The sequence below is a fragment of the Chlamydomonas reinhardtii genome, chromosome 2 (assembly GCF_000002595.2).
Source record: "Chlamydomonas reinhardtii strain CC-503 cw92 mt+ chromosome 2, whole genome shotgun sequence".
Classification (NCBI taxonomy): domain Eukaryota; kingdom Viridiplantae; phylum Chlorophyta; class Chlorophyceae; order Chlamydomonadales; family Chlamydomonadaceae; genus Chlamydomonas; species Chlamydomonas reinhardtii.
Window position 1 is genome coordinate 4,008,391 of NC_057005.1, and position 27,178 is coordinate 4,035,568.

A 27,178-nucleotide genomic window follows, 5' to 3' on the forward strand; every position below is an offset into this window, starting at 1 on the left:
GCCGCCCACCCCTCTCAACATGCCCAACCCAACGCCCTGCCAAAGTACTCCGTCACACCGTTCTGCCAAGTTACTCCGTCTACGTCTGACCTCCCAAGTCTTCAGTGCATCCTGCACCGCCCTCCCAACCATCTTTGCAACCCCCCCCCCCATATTTGATACACACCATCCCATGGATGGCTACCCCCCCCACACACACTTCCCTGTACCATCTTTGCAACCCCCCTCCGATTGGGGACGATTCCTTGGCTACTGGGACTTACTGGGCTCGGGCACAACCCCCTTTTCCCCCCTCCCTCCTCCCCTTCCCTCTCCTCCCCAGGCCCTGGCCAGCGGTGTGCTGCAGCTGGTTGCCACCGACCACGCCGTGTTCAACAGCAGCCAGAAGGCGGGCGGGCGGCGCGACTTCCGGCGCATCCCCAACGGCGTCAACGGCATTGAGGAGCGCATGCACGTGGTGTGGCAGGAGATGGTGGTGGCAGGTGGGAGGGGAGGGGAGGGGAGGGGAGGGGAGGGGAGGGGAGGGGAGGGGAGGGGAGGGGAGGGGAGGGGAGGGGAGGGGAGGGGAGGGGAGGGGGCTAGTCTCAGCAACTGCATAGGAGCAGGCAACGCCAGGACGCTGCCTGTATGACGCCAGGACGCTGGCTATATGAGCTGGTTTCGGCATTTAGAAAGGAGCGGACGCTGCCCGTATGGCGGGGAAGGGTGCGGTGGGGAAGGGCGCGGCAAGGGGCTCGACGTCCCTGGCTGGGCCACAGCACTGCTACGGTGGTGTACGGTGTCCGTGTGCCACAAATACGTTTCCCCCGATGTCGCCCTCCCCCTCCCCTTGCCCTTCCCCCCCATCGCAGGCCTGTCCACGCCCTCCGAGTATGTGCGGATGACCAGCACAGCCGCCGCGCAGGTGGGCGAGTGCGGGCCCCGGGGGGCAGTGGCCTGTGCGGCACACATGCACGCCGCGGCAGCCCGCTCCCCCTCCTCCCCCTCACGCCCCTTCCTTCCCCTCCCTGCCAACCCCTCCTCCCAACCCTTTCTCCCCCGTCCTCCCAGCCTCCCCTCCCCAGCCCGTTCTCCCAACCTCACCTCCCAAGCCATCCTCCCAAACCAAACTGCCTCCCATCCCCTGGTTTGGTTTAGTTTTAGCTGGTATTTACAACCCGTCCCACCCTGCCCACGTGCCTGGCAGATCTTCAACATCTACCCGCGCAAGGGGCGGCTGGCGGCGGGCAGTGACGCCGACGTCATCATCCTGGACCCGCGTGTCAAACACAGGCTGGGCGTGGGCGCCTCCCACTCGCCCCGCATGGACACGAACGTGTACGAGGGCAAGGAGGTACAGGTGAGGTCGCCGGGGGAGGGGGGCCGGGTGAGTGGGTTTGCTTTTTGGAAGGGGGAAAAGCTACCTGCAACACGAGCAAGCAGAACGCCAGGGACCACCGGGGTGGGTATACCCCACGCCCGAGCACAACTAAAGGAGCAGGGAAGGGGGAGAGGCGCGAGCTTCAGGCAGCCAGGCGGGCAGGCACAGCACGGCATGCGGGTGTCACGTCACGTCGGGCCGTGCGCCCTGACAGCTGACCGCGTCCGCTTGCCGACCCACTGCCCGCACCCGCACACACTCCCTACACCCACGCCCCTCAACCCTAGTTACCCCACAACCCCTGTAACCCCTGTCAGCCCCGATTTGGTTTAGTGTGGGCGGGTACTGACAACCTCCCCGGTGCCCCCCGGAGGTTGGGAAATCCGGAAAGTTGTGGATTGAGTCTGGTCATACGGTTGCGGAAACCGGGCTGTGGCAGCAACTTAGTTGTGGTTGGCGGGGGGTCCAAGTTTGGGGCGGCGGCCTGTGCCGACGACTAAGATTGGGCCGCCAACCAAGATGCCGCCCGGCGGCAACCAAGATGCCGCGCGAGACAGATGCCCGACCAGACCCACCCCCCAAGATGCCGCCCGGCGGCAACTTTCCCACCCTCCTTGCCCCCCGGTCCACCCCCGACAACACTGTGCCCCCGCGCTGCGCCCCTCCGCCCGATCAGGGCCGCGTGGTCACCACCATCAGCCGGGGGCGGCTGGTGTGGCACGAGGGCGTGTTGGACGTGGCAGAGGGCAGCGGGCGCTACGTGCCGCTGCCGGCATTCGGGCCGCTGTTCGAGGTGGGTGCGGCGCGTGGGAGGAGCTGAGGATGGGGGGCAGCGGCGGGAGGGTGGGGGGGTGGGGGGTTACATTCATTACTAGTTGAGGAAGTGGTAGACGGTAGACCATCTTGGGGGGGGGGGGGGTGGGGGGCGGGCCCGGGTGCGGGACTGGGTGCAATGTCGGTTGCACACTCGCACTTGCAAGGGCCTGTGGTGGTAAAGGGGGTGGGGGACGTGGGGGTCGGCATTAGCTGTGGTGCGTCGGGTGGCCGGTGGCCGGCGGCGGGGGTTGTGCGGGGGTGCCCCCCGGGTGCTAGAAGACCGGTGCCTTGCGTGTCTTGCCGTGCCTGGGTACTAAATTTGGAGCTTGCCCTTTGATATTCTGATCACCACATGGCAAACGCACCTTGCCCTGACCCTCTGTGCCATGCCACCACCTCTTCCTCATTTCCTGTGTGCTGTGGTGTGTGGGGGGACAGGGCATGGCGGAGCAGGCGCGCAGGGCTATGCAGTTGCCGTACGGCCCCACCCCCGTGCCCCGGGACAGCGAGGAGGCCGGCTCAGCTGCCTCGGGCGGGGAAGGCGGCAAGTCGTGCTCGGCAGCAGGCGTGCTGTGAGGCTTTTGGTGGCGAGAGACGCGGCTTTTGAGTTGGGAGGTTGGAGTTGGGAGGTTGGGCGCAGGGGTGGGCGCAGGGGAGGGCTTGCCTTCAGACGGGTTGCGAGGGCAAGTGAGGGCACCGCTGTGAGGGCACCGGTCGCGGAACCGCTGTAATCAGTGAAGAGCGTGTCAGGGGGGCCAGTCACGCGCCGGGAGTCGATGCCAAGAGACGGGTTCCTTGAAGAGGATGTGGCGGATGCTGGAGACCGTCGGATTCAGAAGGTGCAAATCGCAACAGGAGTTACGCCCGCAACTTTTTAGTAACGCTGCTTGTGGAGGGCTTAAGCTTATCGTATGGGGCTTAGTTAGCGATTTCCACGCTTTTGGCGCGATGTTGGGACTCGGGAATTCAAGCACCATAGGATCCAATGCAACCGCTGAGTCGGGCTGGTGTGGCCCTCCATTTGTCTCTGAGGAAGGCATACTTATCAATTGCTATCTGACACGTCTTCGACAGCGGTCATACCAACAGTCTTAACTTAGCTCAGCAAGAGTTTGAAGTACTCGCAGCTTCTATTGTAAGACAGGGACCCCCGCGTCCCTAACTCACTTCAGTAGTCGTTTTGCATTTGTAGCTACCGGAAGGGCATCACCTCGTTAAGGACAGCGCGGGCCGGCCACGCCATGGTCCCGCCAAGCACAATAGCGAGTCGACGGCTGACACTGTCGTTGGTGTTTTGCATTGCCATCAGCTTCCTGTGCAAGGAGACGATAGCAGGGCGTCTTGGCTTTCACAAGCCCGGCTACCTAGCAGCGTGCCTCCTGACCCGCGACGGCCACCGAGACGTCCGCGAATGTGAGCGCAAAATATTGCAGTCATGATGAACGAATCAAACGTTATGCGGCGCATCAAGGAAGGGCCCATTCTGCGCTGGACCTATTGCTGCATTGCAACCCCAACTTCGCGGCCTGAAACCCCGCTGCTGTTCGTTGGCATGTGCTGCGCAGGGATTGAATATCACCTGTTTGCGGGGGTGGAGAAGGTGCGGACTGATTTGAAGCGAGGGTTTCACGCACCTGCTCACACCCCCAACCCCAACCCGTCACACTCTTGTCGACTGATAACGTATTTCCATGATCGCCGGTGCCTGGGCTGGGTGCAATTTTGTTTATCAGGCCGCATCTACATTAGGCACTTGCTTTGCCTTTTTCATGTCTCATATACCCCGACTGCATATACCCCGACTGCGCCTGAGAGCACGCCTTCTTCCCTTGACCGCTCACCTCATTCACGTTGCTGCAGATCTTCGTGTATGACCACAACAGCAGCGTGCCCATGATTGAGGAGATATCGGATTACGTGGTCTCGGGCAAGGTGCAGTACACCTACCTCACCTCTGAAGTCCCGCGCATCTCCAAAGGGGAGGAGTTTCCGGGAGGCTTCCAGGTATGAGTGCTGGCGAAGCCACGAGAAGTGGTCGAGTACAGTTGCATGTGAACTGGGTCAACACTCAACAGGCCCGGGCAGGACCAGCCACAAACAATCCTGACTCGCTGAGCCGCGTCCCTGTCACCGTACAACCCTTGAACTCGCAGGGGCGCATTTTTGGGGAGTGCATTGAGCAGGCTCGCGGCTACTACAAGTGGTGGGTATGATGTCTAGCTTCATACCGGGTACTGCACGGCCGATCAAACAAGACATGCCCATCCCGCACCTTTGTGAGCGTCCGTTGTGCCTGAAGTTATCGTGCTTGACTGTTCGAACCCCTTTCCAACATTCAGGATGATGTTCACGGACCTGGACGAGGTCACGTACGTCATGGACCCCAAGTACGGTAACAGCATCCCCGCCGTGCTGCGTGACTACGAGCACGCAGGTGCGGTGCTGATCCACCGCCGGGACGTGGGCAGCAGCGGCGTGCAGGAGCGCACGCCCGAGCAGGGCCTACTCGCCACCTTCAACAAGTGCACCGGCCGCATCAGCGAGCACGTAAGCGTGATGTCAAGTTGCTACTTGAGGCTTTTTGCAAGGCTGTGGCCGCACGCCGCTTGTCTGTAGCCTCTGAGGATATGCAGGCGGCGTTTGACTCTCCCCTCGACTGTGCCACTGGGTGTTCGAATGCACAGGTCAAGGGCATCGCGCAGTTAGACTACGCGACTGTGTCTATAAATGCCCACTGCTTCGACTACAAGGAGGGCCACCTCGGCCTCCGACTAGGCGACAACCGCACCGTCACGCGCGCAGCGACGATTTCCGATCCTCCCGTGGATGCCCCGCTGCTGGTGAGCTTGGGACCAGGGGCCAGGGCAGGTCAAGGCACCCACCATTGTCACGAACACTCGTGACCATCCATGTCACAGCGAGCTTTCCAGAGCCCTCCTTTTTGCCTCCTTTTTGCGCTGCACCGTAGCCTTGCCGTGAACACCGACCCGTGTCCGAACTCACAAACATGTGCTCCATGCAGATTTACCACTACGCCGGCTCTGTGGCCGAGTACATGGCACGTTCGTCCAAGCTGGCCGGCGGCGTGAGCGGCATGACCAAGAAGGACGCCAACATGTACCACACCCTGGACGCATTCGCAGTGCACGTAAGCTACAAGGCTGTTGAACGGGCTGCTTATTGTTATGCCTGACCGGATCTGCGAGAACGGGCAAGTTGCTACGACGGCAGCTGGCATGGCGATCACGCGAGAACCGGCTGGCCGAGTATCGCAGCCCCTCGCCACGCCCAGTGAGCTGACCTGTGATTGTGCCGTTGTGCGCCCGCTATTTACATCTTAGGACTGCCTGGCGGGCCAAGTGGCGCACACGGCCATGACCGCGGCGGGTGCGTTCCGGCCGCTGCCCGAGCACCCCTGCGACGACCTGTCAGGCCTGCCCCCGCACGAGATCGAGCGGCGGCGCCAGATGCGCAAGGGCCGCCGCGCGCACCGGCACGACCGGAGCAGCATGAGCCGCCGCCTGTCCAACCAGGGAGGCGCCACTGCACGCCGCATGCTCCGGTGAGGGGCACGTGGTCAAGGGAGTCCCCGTGACAAGGGTTGAGCAGGCCCGTGTGGCGGCGCGTGGCTCGGCGGGGCCTCCGCGAATTGCGGGTGCTTACACCGAGGAGCGATAAGTGCGCCGCCGCCTAACAAATGACTGGTTCGAGGGCAAGGACCACAAGGTCAAATACTAGTGGTCAGCTTGCCACGCGATCAAATAACCATCACAAATGCAGTCGAGGGGGGTTGAAAGATGCGTCGAATATGCAGGGGTTCTGAACTTAACACGGTAAGTATTTTTCAGCGCTTGGGCGCAGAGCCATGGGATTTGGGGGTGTCAGCGATACAGGGTTGCCCGCAAGCGCGAATTGCGGCATCTGGAATCAGGCAACAGAGAAGTGGCCATGTGTCCACCCGTGAACACATTCAATTGTTGGGACTGCGCCGCCTTAGGTATTGAGGATCAGCTCAGGTTCGTGGAGGGCCCTTTCACAAGCAACCCGTATGTTGGGGCCCGCCCACCCGTGTCAGCTAGTTGCCGTTGTGCGCGATGAAGGCACTGATTGTAACACAGACCCTGGCCCGCTCCGGGCATGGCTGTGGGTGCGCTAGCTGGCCGGCAGGTAAATGATTTGCGAAGGCGTGGCATTAAGGGCCTGCCCGCCAAATGTGACAGTTTGATGCAAAGACAGATGTCAGAAATGCTTTAAGGTCCAGGCCACTTGCTCAAGAGATGACGTTTTCATTATGCAAACACAACAAAAAAAGCGTGACTGTTTAGGGTGTGTCCTGTCCGCATGTAGACCGCGGATAAGTCGTCAGGTGTAGGACGTTGGCGTGCGAAACAGGTGTTGACATCAGCTGGGGAATCGCATGCTTGCCATTTTATGCTGATCGCTTAGGTGTGCGTGCTTCGTTTATGAGGCTGGTGCAGATATACGCAAATCTCTGGTAGCTTAAAGCGTACCCCAGGTTGTCGGGCGGTAGGGTAGTGAAACGTGAGCATTTGAGTGCTTGTTTCTTTGGTGGGCTAACGCAGGCAGGTTCCCCCGCACTTACGCGAGTGCCTGAACTATCAGACCACTCTCATTACATGCACTGCCTGGTTCTTCTTAGCATGTTAGCATAGTCTGCCCTGCGAGTGAACAAGTTTGGAGGTGCGTTGCAGGCGGAACGTGGCGAGCCCCTGCAGACAAATTACCATGCGAGTGCATAATGGGATTGCTCCACAGCTTATTGATTTTGGCTGCATGCATCCATTGTGCACAATATAGATGCCGGGGCGGTGGCCGGATGTACCTAAACGGCAATTGTAGGGACCGGTAGATGGGCCGCTGAGCTGCATGAAGCGCCGGTGGCTGGTACAGGCGTCCGTCTTGTGTGGTGGTTGATCAGAGGTGCTCGTGACACGTACGGCGGCGAGAGTGTTCACGCTGTGTCGCGCACCCTACGTCACTAGTTGCAAGTGCCGTGGTGAGCATGTGATCCAGGCAGGCGCAAGGCGGGCGTCTTGGCCTCTTTCGAGATGGCATGCATGTGAGATGCGTGAGCGGCATGCCCCGGCTGAATGTTTCGATGCTTGGTGTGCCTTCCTGTCGCTTGTCGAAGCAGCACAGCATGCTGGTTATGTCGCTTACTCACATCTGTGCACGCACGGTATGTATGGACAAGGTGAGGATAGCGAGAGTGATTTTAGGGTTCGCTGCCTCACCCACCTGACAAGCTGCGCCACGTAACCAGGGTTGTCGAGGCCCGCTCCACTTCACTAAAAAGGATTCTTTTACAGGCTGCCCGCTGCATCGCCGCCCCGCCCAACGCATAGCGATGCCGCTGCCCTGCAACGATAATACTCGCGTGCACGCGGCAATAGTATGTAGAGGTTATAGCACGGGGGGTGGGGCAATACGGGATATACTGGGGCGGGGCGGAGGGAGGGGAGGGTGAGGGCCACCGAACCGAGGCGCGCCCCCCGAGGGCCGGTCCCCGAGGGCCGGAGGCCCGAGGGGACGGCCCGAGGGGGGCGCGCCGAGGTGAGGTTGGCCCGAACCCGACCCGACATGGCCCCGCCTGAGCATGCCCCCGTAAATGCCCCGCCCCGAGTGTTGTAACCAGCTTATACCCCGGGAAAGGCGCCGAGGGCCTGCTAGTAGAATATATCCACTGTTGAGCGTCGCACGCAACAACACGCATACGGTACGCAAAATGCTACGCAACATCCATTTGCGGATGAGTTTGTCTGCGCGTTGCGGGCCTCTGAATGCGTGTGGCGTTACATGTACAGGGACCTTGTAGCATTCCAAGTCAAAATCAATCACCAGTGCTCTTCAGCCGTCCGCATGGGCGACTGAATCCAATTGGCCTGCGCTATCTGTTGCGACCTCAGCCTTGATTTTCTATTATTCTATAATACAGCTTCATTACATACACGCATAGATACCGTAGCTGCCTGCTATAGACGTTGCGTCTTCGCTACAAAGTCCTTTGGCATGGTTTGGCTGCCGTCACGCCGCGCGCTGCTTATCGTCACATCTGGATCGCTTCGGGAGCCCTTCAAGGCACCAAGCATCATGGAGCTACGACCGCTGCCGCGTAAGTAGAGGTCAGGGGTAATTCATGATGGCCTGCAACGGTGGGGCTGCGCTCTGCTGTGCGTCAAAATCTGCCAGGAACTTTTGCCAGGAGGTGTCTCAATTCAGTCTGGCAGCTCCGCTGTAGACTTTTGCTGCAACGGCCCCGCCTTGGTGACAGTGATCTCGCTTACCACCTTCCGTGCTACGCCAACAGGCAAACATCATCCTGATTGAAGGATTTGTGCGAGACTGACATTCCTGGTTCTGTCTGGAAGGCCGGAACTTCTCAACTCGACATTTGGCGGTAAGTATTGACTCCGCCGAGCACGGCGTTCACAATCGTTCCAGCATTAGGCCCTTCTGGGTGGGTCTGGGTGCTGCACTACGCGCGCTGTGGGGCGCTGTGGGGCAATCGGTCGGCAACATCCCAGCTTCCATGTGGTCCTGGACCTTCGCTCTTACTGCGCCGCGTCTTTTTAACTTTACTGCAGCCACGATGACATCACCCGGCCATGATGATGCCTGCTCAAGACGCAAGGGCACGCCTTCCTTTCGGACATGTCGACAACTGTGACTTCGCAAACATTCGCTTGCGCTTGCGCTCCTTTGGTGGACGTTGTGCGTGCATGGTTGTGAGGACTGTGAGGTTCTGCGTTCTGCGTGCCTTGGTTGCGTGGTAATTTCTGTGGTGATTCGTGGCGTTCTGAGTAGGCGGCAGCTAGCGCAATACGTCGGAGGTAGAGCGGCCAGCAAGCAGTACGTTCGGGCAGGAGGCAATATTGGCGGTCAGCGGGCAGTATGGGCGGTCAGCGGGCAGTATGGGCGGTCAACGGGCAATATGGGCGGTCAACGGGCAATATGGGCGGTCAGCGGGCAATATGGGCGGTCAACGGTCAAAGATACGCTGACTAACCGCCAACCGCATATTGACACCTACGCGCGACTAGTGGACCGGCGAGGTCCACGTAGTGTAAAACAACTGCCTCCCACAATACGGACTATATTTTGGGCCAATAACCAGTGCCCGAGGGGCCTCCCGGGTTATAAGATCGTATGACGGCGAGCCTCGAGCAGTATGCCCGACTGGGTGTTCTGGAGGTCCAGCGGCGGACGGTAGCTAGAGCTGGGGGGCTGCAGGTCTGGAGCTGGGGACAACGCGGTCATGCAGTATGTGCGCGGGTCATTGATGCGTCGGCGGGTAGCAGCGCAGTCGAAGAGTGTGAACCGGTCGGTGAGTGTCGGCGAGTGTGAACCCGTGGTGAACCGTTCGGTTATATGCTGACCGCGGCCAAAAGCACCGCGCTCAAGGCAGGATGTTAGTATTCCTGATATTTGTCCTAGGCGATGGCAACTGGGTGCAGCACAACCCAGGGCCGCGCAGCGCGGCGAGGTGCTGGGTCTTGGATTCAGGAGGTGAAGGGACAGCGAGCCCCCGTTTCCATAATTAAGTGTAACACTTGAGATGAAGCTATTGTAATATACATACTTGTAGAGGACATTTGCGTCAAAGCGCCTCACATCGTCCCCGGCCTCTTGGTCGGTCCAGTTCAAGTCTGACGAAGTTCGTGAAACTCTAGGGCAGTCTAGGACTTTCACCGCGCCAATGGCTTGTATTGTTATACACCTTGTGCGTAGTCCTTTGCGACGACAACTTAGACCTTCTCAACTTGGACATAGCCGCGACCGAACACTACTTGTCGAGCCAAGACGTGCAGCTCTCAGCCGCGCGAACCTCCACGCGCTACTGAACTTTCTGCTATTACGCTGGGAGCTCACTTGCAACTACTCGCGTGCTCGGCAACGCCAGAAAGCCCCTTGACCCGGCCGTAATGGCGCGGGAACTGCGGAGCTCTAGCCGCCTTCGGTGTCCAGGGGCTCCCTCCTGTAAACAAGCTGGCTTCATATTCGTCTCGTTGTTCATTTCTTTGCTACTAGCAGCCAGAGGCACATTCGCAGGGCGCTTGGCGTTCCACCAGCCGGGCTACCTAGCAGCTTGCCTTTTATCGCGTGACGGAAACCACGATGTCCGTGAATGTAAGATGGCACAAAGCGGATGGCGATGAGGCTGAGGGGTGGAGTGCGTGCTGGAGCGTGCGGGTGGTGAAACTTGCCACCTGCGTGCCGCCAAACCACGCCTGACGGTTACTCGGTGCACGGTCCTGGCATCGAGGTCATCATCCATGGCCGATTCCTTACTTGCATATTGCCTGCAGGGGTTGAGTACCACCTCTTTGCGGGCGTTGACAAGGTGCGCGGCTGGGCCCATACACGCGGATCTGCGTGCCTGTCGCATCCGTAGGCCACCACACCTTCCTGGGTGTTCCTGGGGTGTGGACGTCACGTCGGTCCCTGCAGCCTTCCCCCCCCCCACCCAGCCCCCCGGTTCCCCCCGCTTTTTTGCCGCCGCAAACCCAGCGCGCTTACATCAACACCGCTGCCCCCCCCTGCATTTCTGGGTTGGGTTACTATTAGGGCCTATTTCGTTGGGCTCGGGCACATATCCCCACCCCCCGAACGCCCCCCTCGCGCCACAGATTTTCCTGTTCGACCACAACAGCAGCGTGCCCATGATTGCCGAGGTATCAGACTACGTGGCTGCAGGCAAGGTGCAGTACACCTACCTCACCAGCACCCTGCCGCGGATTGCGGGGCCCGAGGACTTCCCCAACGGCTTCCAGGGGCGCGTGTTCGGGGAGTGCCTGGAGCAGGCGCGCGGCTACTACAAGTGGTGAGTGCGCGTGGCGCCGAGGGGTGCTGGAGCCTGGCTCTAAATCAGCGCATGCAAGACCTGCACGGTACTTAAAGTCCGCGGTGCGCCGGCATTACTGGTGCTCTGGCTCCGCTCTCGATGCGCAATGCCCCTCGCTTGCGCGTGTGCTTCCGTGATTGATGGCCTTACTCCTGCGCCCGGGATGCTCTTCCCCCCTTTCCAACACTCAGGATGATGTTCACAGACATGGACGAGGTCACGTACGTCTTGGACCCCAAATACGGCTACAGCATTGCTGCGGTGCTGCGTGACTACGAGCACGCAGGCGCGGTGCTGATCCACCGCCGGGACGTGGGCAGCAGCGGCGTGCAGGAGCGCACGCCGGGCATGGGGCAATTGGCCACGTTCACCAAGTGCGTCAACAGCAACAGCAAAATGGTGGGTTGAGTGCTGTTGTCGGTGGAGAGCTTTCCGCGCGCGCGGAGTGCGTCCGAGTGGACGAGTGTCACGGCGTGGATTCCCCGGCTCCCCCCTATGCACACATCACCGCACATCCCTGTCTTTGGCACGGCTCCTTGCTTCCTGCCTACCCGCATCGTCTCTACTTCGCACCTTCCCCTGGCCTCAACACGATTAGCCAGTCGACTGCGTGCCCACCCACCATGCACGCGCGTGCACTGCTTGCTTGCCCGTTCTGCACGCGGTGTCTAAAGCACGTCGTGCTCTGAAACACGCGCGCACACAGGTCAAGGGCATCGCGCAGGTGGACTATGTCTCGGTCTCCTACAATGCCCACTGCTTTGAGTACAAGGAGGAGGGCCACCTCGGCCTCCGACTGGGTGATAACCGCACCGTCACGCGCACCGCGGACATTTCAGACCCCCCCGCGGACCCGCCCCTCCTGGTGAGGAGCCATGAGACGGGCACTGCAAAGCGCTGCAAAGGGACGCTCATGCCAAGCAATCCACTGTCTTGCCGGGGCTTGGCCCTCGCACCACACGCACGCCACACGTAATAACGTGCATATGGAAACCTTCTCAGCAGTTGTGACCGAGGCGTCACGGTCTGATCACGGCCCGCTCCTTCCCTCCCTGTGCTTCCTGCTGCGCGCAGATCTACCACTACGCCGGCTCTGTGGCAGAGTACACGGAGCGTGTGAACAGCCTGAGCTCGGGCGTGAGCGGCCTGACCACCAAGAGCATCTCCATGTACCAGGGGCTAGACAACACAGCCATTCGGGTGCGTGAGCGTGCTGAAAGGGAGACATACTGATTGTGTGTATGTGTGCGGGGGCGGTTGTGCGTGTTTGTGTGTGTACTTGTGTGTCCGTGTGTATGTGGGTGGCGGAACCAGGAATGGGTGCTCCGGCTTTCTGGAAAGGCACAAAGCTGCTTCGAGCTCCGCACCTTCCAACGCCTCCTCCCTTCTGCCTCCCCCTTACCCCTGCCTTCACCCGCAGGACTGCTTGGCCGGCCGCCGCGCCCACGCGGCCATGCTGGCTGCCAACGCAATTCACCCCGTGCAGCCCTTTTGCACCGCCGAGGGCCTGCGCCGCCGCCTGGCGCGGAAGGGGCGGACGCAGAAGCAGTTGGCGGCGGCAGCGGCGGCTGGTGGCGGCGCGACGGCTGGCGGCGGCAGGCGGAGGTTGCGGCAGGTGTAAAATAAGTAATGGGTATTGCGAAAGGCATGTTACAATGCGTGGCGAGGACATATAGACGAGGTGATCTCCAAGAAAACGTAGTGGCATAAGTGTCGTGATTCCAACTGTCATTGTTTACCAAAACATCTCGAAATGGAACAACACTGCAAGAACTGCTCTTCTCTCCGGCGATGGCTTGCATCGTTTGCCATGACGTGCGGGTGCTTTTGTGCGCGATAGCGGCCCAACGGCCCTTCTTCTTCTCTTACTCTCTCGTGCGTACATGATCTTCTGTTGCCCAGATGGCTGTATGTAGGCAGTATGTAGCGGGTGACGGGTTTGTGACAGACGGGTTGGTGGGCGTAGCGGCAGCTCTCGTAGTATCAGTGGAAGCATCAGCACCCCAACTGGGTGCAGCCTCTTGAGGTAGTGTGGAGTGAGCGTGTGCGGGGGAGTGGTACGGCATGGCGCATTAGCGTGGTTACTGCAGTATGCGCATGGCAGTTTAAGTCGACTGCGGGCCCGGCCGGTCTTGCATCGTGATCCTTGCTTCTTGAATGAAGCTGAAAGCATGTTACCATTCAAGACCTGTATGCGATGATCGTCAGGTTTGCTGGCGGCCTCTGAGTGTGATTGACTACGCGGGAGCAGGACCGAGACATTGGCGCGCGCAATGTTACGTGATAATGGCGGCAACGGTGGCATATTGACTTCGTGATCCGACGATATCTTGGTGCGGGGGTACTTGCCGATCATGGACGTGACCAACGACGCATGATTGAACCGTACATATGCGCAAGTTTGCGCCGGCGAGCGTTAGAGGCACCTTATCGCGGATTGGCGAAGGCCAAGCCCCCCTAAATGTAATTAGAGTGCAGAGAAACGAAGATGCGCGGAGAGAGCGCTGGCCCGAAGCTGCCTGGAGCGCCCCCGTCTACGAGGCCACCATGTCGACTGATCGTGTGTCGCAGGAATGGGCGGGAAGCTCAAGAGTAGAGTTGACGCACCTACCAAAGTTGCTACGTGTGGTCAGGGATACTTAGGGCTGGCCTGTCTTTGGGCTTGGGCCTTCTTGACGGCAGCCGGGGGGGGGGGGGCGTTCAAGGGGCGGGGGTTTGTGCCGTGCGGGCTTGGATCGAACGCAAAAGAGGCCTCCCGTGCTCAGTACAGATACTGCTCGAATCCCTTGACCAGACTAGTTTGTCATAGTACGTAGCTGTGAGGCGAGAAGCACGAACGTGGGCCCACATCATTTGCCTTGCATTTCCATATTTCCGGTCTGCTGAGCCATGTCGTCCTATCAGCCGCTTTCATACCCTGACGATGAAAAGGCGTCGCTGGTGGGACGTCCGCCCCTCGGCGCGGCGCCCACGGTTTCAACCGCGCCTTCTGGCTATCCTGACGAGTGAGTGAAGAGTGCAATGAGGGCTTGCTTCACATATACTGTATCACGTTTTCGAAGACTCACTACTGGAGTGCGCGGGCACGAGCCGATGTCACGCTAGCATGCAACTGCCTTTTTCGGGCTCGGGAGGGGCAAAGTGGCCCCTAGGCGACCCAAGAAAGGCCAGAGTGTACTCGGCATTTCGCTAGCGCCGAACGCACCGTCGCCGGAGGCGAATCGATAAGCTTCGGCGCTCCGGCCGGCTAACCGCTGATGTGTTGGTCCAACTTACCCCCCGATCACCACTTGCTTCCATTTGCGGCCTCCCTGCCAGGCCTCACGCCGGCATGGTCCGCCAGGGCATGTTCTCCACTGGCCTCTTCGAGTGCTGCTCCCCGCCTGGCGAGATGGGCCTCTGCTGTGAGTGCATGGGTGCGGGGCGCGCGCACACGCACGTGCCGGGAAAGCCCGCTGCCTGCTGCCTACACCGCCTAGCCTCCGCTCCTTACGCCTGTTGGGCAGACCACAGCGCTCCTCACGCCGCGCTCACCGCGGCGTCCCAGGGCACTCCTCTCCCTCCCTGCACACACTCTCCTGCACACATTCCCACACACTCCAGCCCCTTCCTGCCCCGTGCCACTCCGTCGTCAATGCACAGCCCCACGCTCTCCTCCTCGCTCTATTGCACTTGGTTCGGTTTAGTTTGGGCTGGTATCCACAAAGCCCCCTCCCCAACTGGTGCTGCAGGCGTGGTGTGGTGGTGCCCGTGCATCCAGTACGGCCTCAACGCCAACCGCCTGGAGTCCATGCGCGACTACAGGACCTGCATCAGCCGCGACCCGGTGGGTGGGGCGGTGGGTGGGGCGGTGGGGCGGTAGTGGGGGGTTAGTGGGGGGGGGTAGTGCGTGTGTGGGGGTGGGGGTGGGGTGGGGGTGGGTAGTGGGTGGGGGTGGGGGTGGGTGGGCGGTAGTGGGGGTGGGGGGGTGGGGTGGGGGGGTAGTGGGTGGTAGTGGGTGGGGGTGGATGGGGGTGGGTGGCGGGGTGGGTGGCAGGGTGGGTGGGTCATGGGGCCAAGGGGAAGGCGTTGGGTTTGGGGGCCACGTGTGTCACGCGTGTCAGGGCCGGCATCACATGCAGCACTGCCATCGGCAGTGTGTGGCTGTGGCGGCGGACGTGGCCTGGCCCGCACGCTTGCCTGCCTGAGATCCCCATCACCACGCACCCACCCCCATCCACTCCACACACAGGACGGCGTGCCGTGCGGTGGCAACACCTGGGGTAGCTGGTGAGTGGGGCGGCAGGGGTTAACGTTGAACCGATCCCGTAAGGAAACAACCGCGCGGCAAGGAGAACTGCAGCTGCATATGCGAGTCGTTGTACATCACCGCTGGGGTGGGGGCCGAGTGGGTGGCGTGGTGGGCACGATTGATGTCTTTTGCCATGCCTAGTTACAGTACTCAGTTGCCGTAGATGGTAAGACCCACCCCAATCATAAGCCGGGTATCTACGATGATCATCACTAGTCGCCGTGTGTCAGTTGCGACCTGCGCTGACGGCGGCGGGCAACCCGTGCCATGTCTCTCGCTGACCCCTCCCTCCCCACCAGCACCCCCGCCCCTCCGGGTAACGCTAACCACGAATGTCAGTAACCCCCGCTCCCCCGCTGAAAACCCACCACAACCACAACCACAACCAACACACACACACACACACACACACACACACACACACACACACACACACACACACACACACACACACGCACGCACGCACGCACGCACGCACGCACACACACACACACACCGACACTGTCTTTGCGCTATGTTTTCCTTGTGCTCTTTAACACACCCTCAGCCTGCTGTACGGCGTCCTCGGTCTGAGCGCCATCACCTTCGTGGGCGGCGCCGGCAGCAGTGGCCTGCCGCCGCTGTGCGTGTGCGCGCTGCCCCTGTACGTGCCGCTGCACCTGCAGCTGCGCACCTACCTGCGCAAGAAGTACGGCATCCAGGTGGGGGCGGGGCAAATGTGGGGCGGGTGAGGGGGTTGGTGGGGCGTGGGGTTGGGGGCGAGAGCCCCCCGCGCGCGCGCATACACATCCACGCCGTTTCCTCCGCTTCTGGCTTCTGTTGGTTTTACATACACACGCACGCACACGCCTTTACCATGCCCCCCGCCCCTCACCCGCCCCTCACCCGCCCCGCCCGCCTGCGCCTCTTACCTCCTCCCCCCTGCTGCAGGGCGAGGTGACGCACACCTGCCTTGTGGACTCGCTGTCGGTGTGGTGCTGCGCCCCCTGCGCCATCTGCCAGGTGCGGAGAAGGAAAGGGTTGTAAGTCAAACTGAAGCTCAAACTAAACCAAGCCAAATCCGCGGAGCGCAGGGGGGGCCGGGGGCGGAAGCGGGCAGGGGGGTGGGGCGGGGCAAGGCGGGGCGGCGCGGGGCGGATCGCCATGGCATTGCGAACGGCTACCCCGCCACCATCAGCAACGTTGACACACGCATACACACACATACACACACACATACATACATACACACACATACACACACACATACACATACACACACACATACACACACACACACACACACACGCCCCCAGGACGCGCGTGAGATTATGATCCGTGAGGCCGCCCAGCGCGCCGACTACGTGCGAGCGGCCACGGGGGCCGCCGGCGGCAGCGGCGGCTCCTTCGCTGCGCCGCCGCCGCCGCCGCCGCCACACATGACGCCGCCGCCGCACGTGCCGTACGGGCAGCCGCAGGTGGGGAGGGGGGATGTGTGTACGGAAGCCGAGGGCCGGAATCCGCGGGGGGGGGCTTTGAGGGCGGTGACTGCGCACGTGCTTGTCCATTGCCTATGTATTGAAGAGCGCAAGTCCAGTGCCCACGTGTGTGCGGTAAAGAAACAATACAACAAAGCGCGCGTGTGCGTGTGTGTGCCTGCGTGCCTGCGTGTGTGTGTGCCTGTGTGCGCGAGGGTGTGTTGTGTGTGTGTTGTGTGCCGGAGGTTTCGAGAGACCCTAAAGGCTCAAGTGAGTGGATGATGTTTACCGTACGGGTACGTGCACGCCCGCTGGCTGACCGACTCATTGCCCTGCCGACCCCGCAGATGGCCTATGCAGTGGTCAACCCGCACCCACACGTGCCCATGGCCGGCGACGGCGCCGCCACGGACGCTGTCGCCACCGGCTTCCCCGTAACAGGCGTGCCGGGTGGGTGACGCCTCACAGGGGGAGGCTGTGGCCTGTTGGGGCGCGTGCGTAGGGTGCCGGACTGCCGCCGGGGTGCGTGTGGGGAGGAGTGCCGTGGGCACGTCGTGAGTTCGGGGAGGTGGTGGGGGAGGCGCGGCGTGCGCGCGTGGAATCCGTGGCGGCGGCGTGGCGGAGGTAACTACCGTACTTGGGGGCTGCGGCCCTGGCCTCTGTTGCCTGTTGCGCATCACCGCAATCACCTGCTAACGGGCCGCCTGTGATGTCCATGCCGCTGCCGCTGCCGTGTGTTTTGCCGCTGCCGCCGCTGTTGCCGCCGCAGTGGCGCCGCCCCCCGGCAAGCACGACTAAGCTGGCGGTGCGAGCTGAGCTGGGGCGAGGCGGGGTGAGGCAAGGAGGAGGAAGCGGAGGAGGCGGAGGACGCCGCGTGGCAGGAGCGGCGGACCACACTGACCCCGATGGCGAAGGGCTGAACGGATGGACAGACACACACACACACACACACACACACACACACACAAACACACACACGCAACTTATCACAACGGTTCAGGAGCGGCAATGTGTGAATAGCCCCGGGCGGTGTGAGTGCGCGCTGTGTGTTGGCTGTAGCAGGCAAGCAGGTGGAATACTGATGCGTGGCGGGGCACCCTTGGAGGACGCGATGCACGCTGTGCGCGACTGATGTGTCAACTGGTTTGGTGTGGGCGCGTGTGCGTGCCGAGCCTTTGCGTGACTCACCGGGGGCACTTAATCACGGAGCCCACTGTCTTTCTTGCTGCGGCATTCTACATTTGGGGGGTGCGACTGGGACTGGTGACGCTCGCAATGCATCGAACTACATCGCATTCATCAGGCACTGGCGAGTGGCGACCGCACACGGCGTTGCATGATTGCCGCGTGGGTGCTGGCGGGTCGGCCAACGCGTGTATGTTCCACAATGAGTCAATGACGGAGCCAGATGGCACGCGCGGCCCGCAGTGTCTTCCGGGTGTGTAGCCAGTGCCGATGCGCCGTGTCGTGTGTGGTACGGCGGCGCATGCGCAGCATACGGTAGCATAGCGAAGGGCAACCAGCATTTGTACTAAAAGCGACAGTACCGCAAGCTGGGCGAGTGCAGTACTTGGTGAGCTTTCCACGCAGGCGCTCCCCCGCGTGGAGCATTGAAATTCCTACTGAGCTTCCTTGCCGGTAAGGGGAAGGGGACGTCCTTGTATGTACTGCTGAAGTCCTTGTATGTAAACATTCCCTGGCGTTCCTATTACTACGTGCCCATAAAGTGATCAAGGGAAGCGGAAGAGGACTGTTCTCCCCAATGCGGCCCTGCCTGTGCCTCAAACAGTACTCTCATGGTATCGATGCTTTAAGACTCACAATTCGAAGTCGAGGAAGCCTCACGCTTCAGGTAGGCACCATACCTCAGTGTGCCACACCCACACGGCCACACCCACACCACACCACGCACTGCAGCGGAAGGTAGAGCCCATTATGGCCTGCTGGCCGCCCGCCGCCGATGGCGCCTGCGGCGGCAGTGCATGCCGGCGGCGCACGTACCCATGAAGCCAACCGGCATCGGGGTCATGCCACGGCCCTAATGCCCGTCGCGCTGGTGTGGTGTGTATGGGTAGCTAGTCCCCGTCTCCTCCGCATCATTCATCACAGCTGTTGGGGCGGCTGCGGGGCCCTTCTACCACCACACTGTGGCGAACGAATGACAGTAGCATTATCCGCGGCGGCAACAGCCAGGTGGCAGAAGGCGCCCACAGCCGCCCCAGCAGGTGTTGATGTCGCTGCCTGAGTGCGGGGACTGCCCATACACACCACACCAGCGCAGACGCAGTGGCATGACGCCGATGCCGGCTGGCTTCATGGCCACGCCGCATCCAGCCACTGTCCACCCACAGTCACAGTGGCTACCCACCTCATGCCTTTACACGCCAGCCCTTAGTTATGACCCGCCGCCACCACCCCGCCACTGCCCCTGTCCCGCCGGCCCCGGCCCCGACTCCGGTGCCGCCCCGCCACCACCAGCGCCTCCTCCCCCACCTCCACCCATCCTTCCCACTCCATCCCGAGCGCCGGCGCCTGCTGGCCCCGTGTGCGCAGCCGCCTCCCCAGCCGCCGCCACCGCCTCCCCCCTGCCGCCGCCGCCTCCGCCGCCGCCTGTGAGGCAGTCCAGTGTGGTTTGCGCCGCCTGCACGGCCCGCTGCAGCTCCGCCAGCTGACCCGCCGCCGCCACTCGCTCCAACCGGGCGGCGGACAGCCTGCGCATGCACAGCAGCGGCGCGACCGAATGGGCGAGTGATTAAGTATATATAGATTACGATTTGTTGAGGGATTTGCCGAGGGGATGCGCTTGTCGTGACGCACACTTGCAATGATGAGGCACGGTGATGGCCGCGGCCAAAGGCACGGCTCAGGCGTGCACAAGACACGACGGTGGCGACGGCGCCCTCGGCACCTGCCACCCGGCCCACCCGGCCCACCCGGCCCACTCAGCCCACCCGGCCCACCCACCGCTGCTGCTGCTCCGACTGGCGCTGCGTTGCGGCGGCCAAAGCCGCACGTGCCTCCCGCAGGCCAGCCTGTGGCGGTGGCACCCGGGCGTGTGTGAGGGAGGCAAGGGGAAGTTGGGGAGGGGTTGTAACGTGTCATCACGTGCTTCTTCTTCAGCCCCCGACGGGCGCTGCACGCGGGCGCTGCACGGTTTGCAGCTCGGCTCATCGTCAATACAAGCTAACTAACACATGAACACACACACACACACACACACACACACACACACACACACGCACGCGCACATGCACACATACACACACACACGGAACCCACCTGGCTCTTCTGCACGGCCTCAACGTTGGCGAGCTCCCGCCGCCGCACCGCCGCCTCCACCTCCGCGGCCTGAGCGTCACAGCGAGCGTGAAGCAGCGGGTGCCTTGCTTGACTATCACATCTAGGATGGGTGGGGTTGTAGATACCAGCCCAAATTAACCGGTGGGGCGGTGGAGTGCGAGGGAACACGTGTCAAGTGACGTGCCGTTGTGCCGGGCGCAGGCCTGGCGTAGGCCGCGCCGTGCCATTCTGCCAATTCTCGTACGGTATTCAACACTCACTTGGGTCCGAGCCGCATCCAGCGACGCCCGCAATGATGCCGCCTCCTCCTGCGGGGCCAGCGGTTGTGGCGAGCAAGCGATCCAGTAGGCGAGTGGGGCGTGCCGGTGCGAGTGGGGGTCACCAGCGTGTGCGGCCCCCCTAGCTCCATACCACAACCTCAGCACCAACGCTTTCTGCTGGGCACGCGCTTTCTGCTGGGCACGCAGCAGGCCGTGCCCGCCCCCCCCCCCGCACAGACACTCCCGCGTGTCCCCCCCGCCAACGCACCCCCGCACACTCGCACACACTCCCTCACACACTACTTCCACACGTGCCGCCACGTGCGCCGCACCGCGAGTGCTGCCCGGCGGCTGCGCGCCTCCCCCAGCTGCGCCTGCAGCGCTGACACGTCGAAGTGGGCCCGGGCGTACGACAGCCGCTGCAGCACCTGCGCATGGGGGAGGGGGTGGGTGGGACTTCCTTGTTTACGCCATTTCCATGAAGAGATTAGAGACACGAAGGCGCATGACAAAGATGAGTTAGGTCAGGATTTGGGGAAGAGGTGTTGGGGGTGGGATTGGGCTTGGGTGTGTGATGGGACGTATGGAAGTCAGTGCCATGCGACCACTCCGCCCCAACCCATCTGATACCACTCCGCCAACACCTCAAGACGACCCCCTAAACACACATATGTACGGCGCACGTGCACGCAGCTAGCTGCAGCAAAGCCTGCACTCGCGCCGGTCCTTGCCTTGTCCAGCGCCGCCTGCATGTCCCCCACCGGCTCCTCCAGCGCCGCGCGGTGGGCGGCCACGGCGGCGGCGAAGGCGCCGCAGCGCCGGCCCTCCGCCTCCGCAACCGCAGCAGTGGCGTCGCGCCGCGCCTCGAGCGCCCGAAGCGACTGACGCAGCCTGGTACGTGGGCGACAATGACAAGCGCGTGTGTATGTGTGGAAAAACACACACGAACGAAGTCAGGGGCGTTGGGGCTGGGCGGGTTTGGAATGCGTTAAGCGACCCACACAGCACCTGAGCAAGTACATTCCCACCTGATTGTTTTCCTTTCTTTGTGTGCGTTCCAAACTAACACACCTGAGCAGCGGCTCCCCTGCGTCGGCCTTCTCCTGCAACTCCTGAACCTGCAGGCGTCGGTAGCACGGTATGACTCACAGAGTATGACGCACGCAGCACATCGGCAGCGCAGGAGTCCCCGAGGCTCGCGAGCAGCAGGTGGAGGAGAAGTCCCGGCAGCTGCACATGTCGGCGGCCTGTTGGCCCAGCGCCGCACGCGCCAGCAGCACATACATACAATGCCGATGGCGCCGAACTTGCCGCCGACATGTGCAGCTGTCGGGACTTCTCCTCTCCACCTGCTGCTCGCTGGCGTGCGGCCCCAGCACCTCGCGCGCCACTCAACCCACCCCAGCCGCTTCACCGACCCACGCACCGACCCACCCCGCGCTTCCACCCACCCAGCCGCTCACCCGCTCCTCCTGCTGCAACGCGCCGTGCTGCGCCGCCGCCAGCCGCTGCTGCGCCCGCAGAATGCGCTGCTGCAGCCGCGCCTGCGTGTGTGTGGGGGGTGGGGGTGGGGGGTGGGGGGTGGGGGTGGGGAGGAGCAGCAGGGGTGGGCAAGGGGCGGCACTGCGGGGGCTCGGTGGTGTGGTGAGGCGACGAAGAGTGCGCAGCTGCTGGTGCTGGTGCTGCTCGTTAGCCAAGTAAGAGAACGCAGCAAACCCTCGCGGCAGAGCGCAACCCGCCCGGCTCGCTCCTGCTTGCTAACGCGCTCACCTGCTCAGCCTGCCGCTGCTGCAGGCTGTCTTCAAGGGCCTTGCGCTTCTTGACCTGCGCCTCGCGCTCCTGCTGCCGGCTGATCAGCAGAACCTGCGTGGTGCAGCATGCGCCGTCGCGGTATGACGAGAAGAGAGAAAAAGCGAGCGAGGGGAAAAAGCGCGGGAAAACATCTCCCCTGCTGGGCTGTTTCCGTGCGCTTGCCTCAGTTTCCTTGATACGCAGCGTCCAGACCAGCAGCGAGCTGTCCATGGCGGGGCCCGATGCGGCTTTGCTGCAGCCGGCCGGCTTTGTGAGAGCTGTGGCCCCGACCCTGCGAGACCCTCCGTAAGACCACTGAAAAGGAAACCGTACTGTAGGAATGCCCCAGGGTGAAGCGGGACAGAAATTATGCAGTAATCTGATGTTTCAATTGTCTCCGGGCGATGCAGTCCAAGCCGCCCCCACACCCGGCTCCAGTGTCCGCAAGCCCCCTCCCATCCTGCCCCCACGGTCCTGCTACCTAATCCCATAAGCATTTTGATGAGTCTGCGAGCTGCCACTGCCTTCATTGCGAACAAACACGTCACGCCAATGCAGGTCCCTTACTCCCTAGCTAGTCAATCGTGTGCGCACGTGCAAGATTCACCCTCGAGCACCGGCGCGCACGGATGCCAATCTCAATCCCCCAGACGAAGCGTCGTTGGACGCTCTTGCAAGGGAAAGTGCCAACTCACGAGGCATTTTTTCATTCGAGTTAGGGGAATAGGGACCACGTCGAAGGATTGATTTGAAGAGCATGCGGGGCGTGCGTTCGGGCCCCAGCCAGGGGTAATGTAGATGGCACAAGCAAGTAAGAGAGGAGACAGGGTGACCAGGCCGTGCCGCACACAACCCCGCACTGACCGCCGCGGCGAGACGTGCTTGCAGCCATGCCCGTGCAAGCCCTCAATCCGGAGAGTCACACAAACAAACACACACACACACACACACGCACACACACACACACACACACACATACACACACACGCACAGCGCACGCACACACACAGTTTGCTTGCGCATTCTTCCATCGCATGCGCTGTGTCGACCCTTTCCCCGTGTGCTTCCACACATGTCGACCGCCTCTCCACCTGCTTCCCTACCAGATACACATACATGCACACACATGGCACCGGCACGCCGAATGTCGGCATGCGTGCCTCACGGCGCTGCCACGTCGTACAACACCAGGCCGCCGGGCTTTCCCGTGCCGCACGCCGGCCGCTGCTGCTGCCCGCCGGAAGTAGCAGCAGCAGCAGCAGTGGCTGTAGCACAAGGCACCGCCGTACACCGGCTCGCCGGGAGCTCGATGAGCTGCAGCCCGGAGCCGCCAAGCGTGCCATTGCCCGTGGTGCTGGCGTTGGCGGGAACGGGCCAGCGCAGGCCGTAGCAGGTGGCGGTTAGCCGGATCGCGCCGCCAACCGTTGAGCTGTAGCCCTCAACCGCAAAGCGGCTGTAGCTCATTGCGGCGGCACGCGACGCGCAGGCCTGCAGCGTGAGGTTCAGACCTGAAGAGGTGACGTTGATGAGTAGTGCTACAGCCGACACGTTCGCGCCGGGTGCCGCCAGCACGCTGCTGCTGCTACTGCTACTGCTGCTGCTACTGCCGATCCCGGCCAGGCTGTAGCAGCCGCGATAGGTGATGGTGTTGGTGGTGTTGGTGGTGTTGGCGGCGCGCGGCCAGGGTGCCGGCGGGCGCGGCGGCGGGCGCGGCGGCGTGGGCGGCGGGGTAGGGGGGATTGGCGGCGGCCGAGGGGTCCGGTCTGCATGCAATGGCACACACACGGCGGCACGCACGGCGGCATTCGGTGAGGTAGGACTGCTGAGTTATCATAAATGAATGCGCACGCACACATCGATCGCCGCGCAGGCACAATGTACACTCCTTGTCTGCTCGGTGTCTTTGCAAAACAAGTACCCCCCCCCTGTCTTGTGCTGTTGTGCGCGTCACCGAGCCCGGGCGGCGACATTTATCGCCGGCGCCGCTCGCCCTGCTGCTCCGCGACGCCTCGGCCCACATCCCATAAGTATTATCGCTCGCAACTAACGCCTCTGCATGCACTCCCGTTTTCGTTGGCTTTGGTTTAGTTTGGGCTGGTATTTACAACCCCCCCCACACACACCTCCAGGCGACCTGGGTGCCTCCGGCGGTGCGCCGTCCTCGAGGTCGCCGCTGCGGGCGGCCCAGGGCGCGTCCGGCGGCGGCGACAGCCACACCGTGCGCACTGCAGCAGCAGCCGGCAGGCGTAAGGGTGGGTGGCAGCAGGTAGGCGGGGAGCGGCCGGTAGGCGTGAGGGTGGGTGGCAGGCGGCAGCGTTGCAAGCGGCAGAGGTAGGTGCACCAGCGGGTGATGGCAGGCAGACAGGACGCGTCGTAGGGAAGCGGGCGGAGTCGGGCGGGGCCCCCGCAGCATGCAGCAGCCGCCCGCCTGCTACTCACCCAAGTCGTTGACTCCCTGCATGCCCAGGTAGGTCAGCGGCGGCAGGCCGCTGACGGGGCAGAACTCAAAGTGCAGGTCGGGCGTCATACGGAGGCCCATGATCCTGTGCAAGGGCCATCACAGCAGCCGGGGGCGAGAGGGTTGTAAATACCAGCCCACACACACTAATACGGTAAAGTAGCGGAGCACAGGCAGCGGCAAGGGGGGGGGCTGCAAAGATGGTTGGAAAAGCTAGCGGTACAGGCTGCACTGAAGCGGGGGCCCGGCGGGACATGGGTGGGTGGATGGCAGGTGGTTCAGCGGCACGTTCCCGCCACCTATCAGCCCCGGTGTTGGTTCTCGTAACACCTAGCGAGCCCTGCCCCACCACCGCCATCCCTTCTCTGCCCCTTAAGTTGCAGCCGCCTCCTGTGTCCACCACAACATTTAGCGGCTACAGGCACACAGACACACACACACACACACACAAACACACACAAACACACACACACACACACACACACACGTGCGGTTTGCAGACACGCGCCAAACAAACACACAGCCGCCCACCCAACCCCATCCCCCTCCCGTACGTGCCCCGCCGCACTCACTGGTAGTCATAGTCCAGGTCAAAGCCCTGGCACGGCTGCCACAGGTTGATCTCATTGCGCAGCTGCCGCAGCCAGTCCGCCGCCGTGTTGTTGTCCTGCGCCGCCAGCGCCTCCCACAGAGCGTACACGCCGCCGTCGGCGCCGCCGCCGCTACCGCCGCCGCCGGCGCCGCCGGCGCTGACGCTCAGGCTCCTGCGACTGCTACTGCCAGGGCTACTGCCAGTAGTGCTACCGCCAGTGCTACTACCCCGGCCACTGCCAGCAGGGCTACTGCCCGGGATACTGCCAGCAGGGCTACTGCCCGGGACACTGCCCGGGATACTGCCAGGGCTAGTGCCTGGGCCACTGCCGGCATGGGTGTAGCCATAGCTGTAGCTGTAACCGCTAGAGGACGCCTTGGCTGGTGGCGGCGGCGATGGCGGCGGCGGCGGCGGCGGCGGCGGCGCACCCCACGTGCCGGCCCAGCTACTGCCGGCCACAACGCCACACACCGTCATCGTCTTGCTCGTGATGTTGACGCACTCGAACGGGATGGGCAGAACTGGCGAGGGCGTGAGACCATCCGATAGATCCTCCTCAAAACCGGGGCTGTCAAAACCCCAGAGCGAGTAGTTAGAGAACGGCGGCGGCGCTGCCGCGAGCGACGGCGGCGGCGGGGGCAGCGGCGCGCGCTCCCGGTCCAACGCCTTCACAACCGCCGTAACGGTTTCCGCCAATGCCGTACACATGGCACGGCCAGTGTACGGCATGGTTTTGCCGGCCGCTGGCTCCATTGAGAGGTCCAGGGTCACGCAGGTACGGCAGGAGTCGGAAGGCGCGGGCGGGGAGGGCGGCGGCGGCGGCGGCGCGCGGGGCGCGCGTGCCGCCACTGCGTAGCACCGCACCGCCGCGATCTCCCTGCAGCGCATGCGTGCGTGGCAGGTTTGCGGCGGTGCATCAATGCAGCGTGGCTTGCGTCAGTACCGATCGCAGTGTCAGCACGGCAGGACGTGTCAGGACAGGGCAGGGCAGGGCAGGGTGATGGGTAGGTGAGGGGCACACACGCACATATACAAGTGCGAGTAGTGGCACGAGGACAGGACGCGAACGCGCAGCACAGGAGTGTGGCAGGTGGGTCAGCACCCCGAGCTGCAGTACTCACGTGAACGGGCAGTCGGTGACGGGCGCGCCACGGTGCGGGCAGTCGATCAACCGCTGGGGCTGTTGGGGCTGTTGGGGCTGCTGGGGCTGTTGGGGCTGGGGCTGTTGGGGCTGCTGCCCGGCCAGGGGTGGGCAGGCCACGTCTGTCATCCAGATCTTGCGCCACCGGCTGCCGGCCGCGTCCTCTGGGATGAGGAAGTCGTACTGTACGGTACACACACGAGTGGCCGAGGGCGCACATGCAAGGAAGGTCGCCATGCATTGTCACACGCGCTTGCCTGGCCGTACACGCACACACAGGCATTGCGCGATGCGCTACACTCGTGCTTTGACGCTCAGTTAAGCTCAATTAAGCAAATGTTGTACCACACAACACATCTCCATGTTTGTGTGCTGCCGCTAGTCTCCCCCCGCCCCCGCCCCGCCCCACCTTGAGCTCTATGGCGGTGCCGGCCGCGTAGCCCAGCTGGCGACACGCCACGTCAGCGTCGGCGTCGTCCCAGCCCGCAGAGCACACCGTGCCCCTGCGCCGACACACACACACACACACACACACACACACACACACACACACACACACACACACACACACACACACACACACACACGCGCGCGCACACACACACGGTATTTGTGGTAAGTGCGCGCGCGTGTATGGCGGAATTGCCGACACAACGCATGCTGCAACCACACATGCGTGGATACAGGCGCGCACGTTCTCTGCTAACATGCGATTGGTCAAGCCACACACATTAACACAGAGATACATCAGGCACGGCCTGATCAGGTGTGTTTCCGCGTGCGACGCATCGCTATCATGCCTCCCTCCCTCCCTCCCTCCCTCCCTCCCTCCCTCCCTCCCTCCCTCCC

The 27,178-nt window shown here is 62.5% G+C and overlaps 6 protein-coding genes across 6 annotated transcripts in view; 4 read left to right on the forward strand and 2 right to left on the reverse strand.

Moving 5' to 3' along the window:
* CHLRE_02g097000v5 (uncharacterized protein) overlaps nt 1-3,237 on the forward strand; it is an 8,892-nt gene extending 5,655 nt beyond the window's left edge. Inside the window, exons 11-15 of the mRNA XM_043059652.1 lie at nt 323-482; nt 852-904; nt 1,187-1,339; nt 2,037-2,153; nt 2,615-3,237. Of these exons, the coding sequence (XP_042927286.1) occupies nt 323-482; nt 852-904; nt 1,187-1,339; nt 2,037-2,153; nt 2,615-2,752 (621 nt within the window). The 3' untranslated portion in view covers nt 2,753-3,237. The remainder of the gene's footprint in view (nt 1-322; nt 483-851; nt 905-1,186; nt 1,340-2,036; nt 2,154-2,614) is intronic.
* A 48-nt stretch (nt 3,238-3,285) lies between these two features.
* On the forward strand, nt 3,286-7,506 carry CHLRE_02g097050v5 (uncharacterized protein). The gene is made up of 8 exons (XM_001699999.2): nt 3,286-3,589; nt 3,742-3,776; nt 4,037-4,180; nt 4,330-4,379; nt 4,516-4,723; nt 4,861-5,016; nt 5,199-5,324; nt 5,518-7,506. Exons 1-8 carry the CDS (start codon nt 3,418-3,420, stop codon nt 5,740-5,742), a joined length of 1,116 nt encoding a protein of 371 aa, XP_001700051.2. The 5' UTR covers nt 3,286-3,417; the 3' UTR covers nt 5,743-7,506.
* Nucleotides 7,507-9,765: 2,259 nt separating this feature from the next.
* Nucleotides 9,766-13,518, forward strand: CHLRE_02g097100v5 (uncharacterized protein). The gene is made up of 7 exons (XM_043059653.1): nt 9,766-10,324; nt 10,504-10,538; nt 10,825-11,018; nt 11,231-11,438; nt 11,746-11,904; nt 12,114-12,239; nt 12,460-13,518. The coding sequence occupies exons 1-7, from the start codon at nt 10,120-10,122 to the stop codon at nt 12,658-12,660; spliced, it is 1,128 nt and encodes a 375-aa protein (XP_042927287.1). The 5' UTR covers nt 9,766-10,119; the 3' UTR covers nt 12,661-13,518.
* Nucleotides 13,519-13,815: 297 nt separating this feature from the next.
* On the forward strand, nt 13,816-18,488 carry CHLRE_02g097150v5 (uncharacterized protein). The gene is made up of 9 exons (XM_043059654.1): nt 13,816-14,044; nt 14,358-14,443; nt 14,771-14,865; nt 15,271-15,308; nt 15,878-16,031; nt 16,261-16,332; nt 16,626-16,787; nt 17,135-17,237; nt 17,557-18,488. The coding sequence occupies exons 1-9, from the start codon at nt 13,929-13,931 to the stop codon at nt 17,583-17,585; spliced, it is 855 nt and encodes a 284-aa protein (XP_042927288.1). The 5' UTR covers nt 13,816-13,928; the 3' UTR covers nt 17,586-18,488.
* A 1-nt stretch (nt 18,489) lies between these two features.
* On the reverse strand, nt 18,490-22,465 carry CHLRE_02g097200v5 (uncharacterized protein). The gene is made up of 10 exons (XM_043059655.1): nt 22,322-22,465; nt 22,118-22,210; nt 21,811-21,891; nt 21,419-21,465; nt 21,079-21,238; nt 20,680-20,775; nt 20,348-20,395; nt 20,067-20,135; nt 19,752-19,819; nt 18,490-19,498 (listed from the first exon to the last, which is right to left on the reverse strand). Exons 1-10 carry the CDS (start codon nt 22,367-22,369, stop codon nt 19,183-19,185), a joined length of 1,026 nt encoding a protein of 341 aa, XP_042927289.1. The 5' UTR covers nt 22,370-22,465; the 3' UTR covers nt 18,490-19,182.
* A 54-nt stretch (nt 22,466-22,519) lies between these two features.
* On the reverse strand, nt 22,520-27,065 carry CHLRE_02g097213v5 (uncharacterized protein). The gene is made up of 7 exons (XM_043059656.1): nt 27,022-27,065; nt 26,739-26,832; nt 26,310-26,512; nt 25,169-26,065; nt 24,578-24,681; nt 24,262-24,363; nt 22,520-23,901 (listed from the first exon to the last, which is right to left on the reverse strand). Exons 1-7 carry the CDS (start codon nt 27,036-27,038, stop codon nt 23,300-23,302), a joined length of 2,019 nt encoding a protein of 672 aa, XP_042927290.1. The 5' UTR covers nt 27,039-27,065; the 3' UTR covers nt 22,520-23,299.
* Between the last annotated feature and the right edge of the window lie 113 nt (nt 27,066-27,178).